General features: G+C 38.0%; 1 protein-coding gene across 1 annotated transcript in view; it reads right to left on the bottom strand.

The window, feature by feature from the left end:
• LOC118341824 (SLIT-ROBO Rho GTPase-activating protein 1-like) overlaps nucleotides 1-4,719 on the bottom strand; it is a 51,121-nt gene that overhangs the window by 13,596 nt on the left and 32,806 nt on the right. The window contains exons 6-7 of the mRNA XM_035680224.1: nucleotides 1,997-2,194; nucleotides 1,261-1,315 (exon numbers count right to left, since the gene is read on the bottom strand). Coding sequence (XP_035536117.1) covers nucleotides 1,261-1,315; nucleotides 1,997-2,194 — 253 coding nt within the window. The remainder of the gene's footprint in view (nucleotides 1-1,260; nucleotides 1,316-1,996; nucleotides 2,195-4,719) is intronic.

Below are 4,719 nucleotides of genomic sequence, written 5' to 3'. Positions count from 1 at the left end.
ACAGTGATAATAAAGTTGTGTTTTCGTACAAGTGATAAAGTTGCATTATTTAAATCTTTATTGTGCGTAAAGCAATACACTACAACATTTCTAGTCTAAGCTAGTTTGCAGTGGCTGTCCCTGTATGTGCTGTACATTACAATATACATTATACATTATAAAATACTAATAATGATGGAGCTGCTGAAATGTTGTTGGTCAAATGTTTTATTTTAGCTTTAAAGTATGAAGACTTTGACTAATAAGAGGCTAAGGTCCATTTAGCAGTAACTGAATGTTGGACAAGTGAGTCATTACCTGAATGTGTGAGATCTCTGAGTGAGGAAGAGGAGGAGTTTTTAGATGATGAAGAGTCAGAGCGGCTGCTGCTGGTTGAGTCAGCCATTTTCTTCTCCTTCTTGGTCTTCTTCTTCTGTGTGTGGAGCTGAAGTCTCTCTGCTCAGTCTGACTCTCAGTCCGAGCTGCTGCTGGACGTCACCAAAGGGACGGCCTTACAGCAAAGGGGCATGTCCACAGGTCAGAGGTCGTTGTAAATTAAACTTCAAATCTTTTTCTGTTGTTTTTTTACATTTTATTAAAGTACACAGAGTTTATAATGTGATTATATCCGCCTGTGTACTTTATACTTCTATTACTTTTTACTGCAGTACAAGTATGTGACAGAAGATACATTCATAAACAACAGAAATAAAACAAATGATACTATATATAACATCTAATAATATAATATCAACATTTAGAAAAGCAAAGAGAAACAGAAACTAAAACATTAGAAATTGTAATCACTAAAAATAATGGAGGAATGTTTTCTCTAACAGGGAGAGGATGAACCAGAACCACATTCGAATCTGAACCACATCAGAACCAAAACCAAGTAGAAAATATAAAAAGCCAAATCCACCATGATAATAATAATAGAATAATAATAAAAATTATTTTAATAATTATAATAATAATCAACAGTCAGATGAGTCATGTATAAATCTTTATGGAGTGTCAGATGAACAAACAGGAAGTAATAATCAATAATAATTACACAAACAGCTGAATAAAACCAAGTGAGAGAAAGGCTTCAGACGTTTGCACGGGGAGAGGGCGAGTGACTATCACTGTGAACAGAGAGAGAGAGACAGTGAGCGAGAGAGAGAGAGACAGACAGACAGACAGACAAAGAGACAGAGAGAGAGGATGTAGGAATGTCTGATGTTTTTCACATTTCTTCTTATATAAAAAGGGTCTCGAGCAAACATGGCAACCGACCTGGTTTAACAGCAGGTACCAGCAGTTCACCGGAGAGAGCAGGTTCTGATCCTTTCTGGAGGAGAGAAGAGATTCTTTAAATTAAGAGAGAAAACATCCAGCCAGAGTTTGGCTTGTCCCTTCTGGGCTACTGTAGAAACATGGCAGTTAAACATGGCGGACTCTGTACAAGAGGACCCGCTACCTCTGTAGATAAAAACTTCTCATTCTAAAGTAACAAAAGATTCTTATTTTCAAGTAATTAGATACTAACAAATGTGTAAATAGGCAACTGGAGCTTCAACGATTAGTCAGTTAATCAATTAGTCATCCATTAAATTAATTAACAATTATTGACATTTTTTATGGAAAAAAAAATCCAAATTCTCAGATTTTTGCTGCTTAAATGAGATTATTTTGTGGTTTCTTTGGTCCTCTATCTCTGGGTTGTGGACAAAACACGACATTTGGGAAACATTTTTACCATTTTCTGGCTTTTTTTTGGAACAAACGACTTATTTAATAATAATAATAATAATAATTAGTTGCAGCCTTGTTTGCTAACACATTCACAATATAAACTGTCATTGTTTCCTTAAGTGGCCAAAAAATAATCAATTAATGGTGCTTTAAAGGACACTGGACCATTAAGTTTGTATTTGACTCCGGGAGTTGAAGCTAGTTAGCTTAGATTAATAAAGGTTAAATGCTTTTCCACTTTTGACCCAAGCGGATAAATGGTGACTCGTAGGCGTACTTGTATTGCTGATGGTCTTTCGTGCTGCGCGTTTTGGCCATGAACCTCTCGGCGAGCTTCTCCAGGTTTCGGGAATATTCCGTTTCGATCTCGGCCTTCTTCCTGAAGAAGTCCTGCAGGTCCTGAAGCAGCTGAACTCGCATCTCGGTCTGCTGCTCCAGACATCGCTGCTGCTCCACCAACTGGGCCCGCACATCTACACACACACACACACACACACAGATGGATGTCATTGGAAATTAGACATTCGGGCAATTTGTTTATCCATGCCAGCAAAGTAACTGGAATATTTTCGGAGGCAGTGTTCTGACTCCCATTAATCTTTCATTTTACCTCCACAAAAGATGGCAGATCATATATTATTGCTTTCGTAGGAGTTCATTCATCTTGCTGTTGAAAAACACTACGGGGCATATTGTCAACGCCGGCACTCAGACGGGTTTTTGTATTTTCCCTGATAAGTTCTTAAAGACCAGAGCGTACCAAGCACAGGTTGCATGGTATGAAAAGTCATGAATATTTGATTATCTACAGTATTAGTAGTAAATTAGTTCAGTTTTACATCACATGTCAGGATGTAAGAATTTGTGTTTTAATACCTTTAAAGATGATTGTGATTTATAATAATTAGAATTTGCAGCCCCTAGAAGCAAGTTTTTGGTATTTTGGTGGAATTTGGGTCTTAAGGTTGAGAATAGACATCTTCTATCATCTATTGTGATTATTTTTGAGAGATATGATTCACGATTAGTGTGTGAATGATTATTTTTGCATCACTATTTTAATTGTCACTGAAAACATTGGGAATTTTTTTGTGTCAAACAAACATATTTTCTTACACCTGGAGATTTATAGAGCAAGGCACCTCTGCAGCACTACAGTACCTCATTATAACTCTGTTCTCTCACACATTTTACCTTCAACAGAAATTACAGCGTCTCTGATTTGGATATTGACATATTGCGATACGATACAGGGGTTACGATTCAATATATTGCGATATATAGCAATACTGTGAGCAACACAATATAAATTGTAATTTTTAAACGCAACACAATATGGATAAAATGTGAGTAAAGCAAAGCTTACAGTCTCTGTAACATCCAACATTATAGCCTCCAGTTCACATATTCAACACTGCTATCTATATTTCTTTAACACTGTTTGTTAGTGATTGTCAACCAATCAATATGTCGATTAATTGTGCAGCCTCGTGTCTATGAACCACACTGCTGCCACTTTAGTGATTTTATAGACAAGAACAAACTAAATATTTGAAGAAAAATGGCAGCAATAATAGAATAATGCTTCAAATGTAAATCATTTTAATGAATCACTGTCTAGCATTAACATTTGGAGTGTCGTGGTAGCTAAATTGTTACAGCGGCAACCTTTCCTGTCGGCCTCTTCACCGTCCCTGTAGTTTTATATGGTTAAAGCAGGACCACCGATAAATCAGTCCGCATTGATCTGGTGGCTCTTACAGCGTCCGTCTGTCCGCAGCTGCTTTATACTGTATGAAAAAAAGTCTCCTCTTCAGTTCATTAAATCCCTGCAGACATCTGAAGGCAGTGGGACACACACACGATGATAAATCTGCAGCCTCTCATTGGAGAAGTGCTGCGTCAGAGACTTTACACACACACACACACGAACACCCGTTATGTTTACCTTCATTAAATCACATGCTAATGACTCCAGACCGCTACAGAATAACCGCACGCACCTCTACACACATCAGACTGATGGGATGTAACTCGGTAAATTGGCTGTTCATGAAGGAGACGTCGGATTACAGCGACGTCGATCCCGCGTTTTGAAATAAACGCGCAAAAATACAGTTCAAGGAGTTCAAGTGCAACCTTTGGATCTTTCTGCACACAGGTATGAGGTGAGAAACAGTAGAATTAAAACTGAATGCAGATTTGTGGTCATCTGCATCATCCAGACAACAACCTGATTTTTCCAGAAGAAGCGGCGCTCCATTTGTCAGGCTGTCGACCATCGTGCTTCGCTGCGATTGGCTCGGCTGTTTTAGAGCGATGACAGCTGTTCGTAAACGCAGGTTGCCAAAGTTACGCCCCCTATCTGCGCTTTCACGTACTTTATGTTGATAAAAGAAGCTGCAGGGAAACTAGAATCAAAAACTAATAACCAAAGTTTGCACTGTGAGATTTGAGCCACATAAAGTACAAAGATTGTGACTCTAAATAGTTAAATGATGCTTGTAGCAGTTGCTACTGATGGATAGCTAAAGTTAGCTTTTCAGATGCTAACAGTAACACGTCTCTGACCCAGATCATACAGGTGATTATTTACAGACTCTTAGCTGAATGGATGAGCAATAACTGGCCACTGTGTTGGGTTCATTGATCCATTTGGACGGAGGGGAGACCAGCTAATCGATCAGCCTTATTTATGAAGGCATCACAAACCTCCAGGTTCAGGTAAGGTCACAAAATAATAATTAGTCTATAAAACAAATAAAATGAATATCTACAAACTAAAAACACATCACATTGCATTTACATTAATTGTTTCAGGACGTTTACCATGTTAATCATCTTAGCATTTGCTACTTAGCACAGAAACAAAACAAATTAGCTAAAACTGATGGTTTCGTGGGTCAGAAACCAAAGAAAATTTTGCTTAATGATGGCGGAAATCAACGAAGATAAATTTCCTGGCAATCCATCAAACACTTGTTGAGATATTTCTGTCTG

The sequence above is a fragment of the Morone saxatilis genome, unplaced genomic scaffold (genome assembly GCF_004916995.1).
Source record: "Morone saxatilis isolate NCDOM2014 unplaced genomic scaffold, NCSU_SB_2.0 Contig10, whole genome shotgun sequence".
NCBI lineage: Eukaryota > Metazoa > Chordata > Actinopteri > Moronidae > Morone > Morone saxatilis.
Note: the sequence above shows the minus strand (reverse complement) of the source record. Positions and strands in the feature narration are given on the sequence as shown.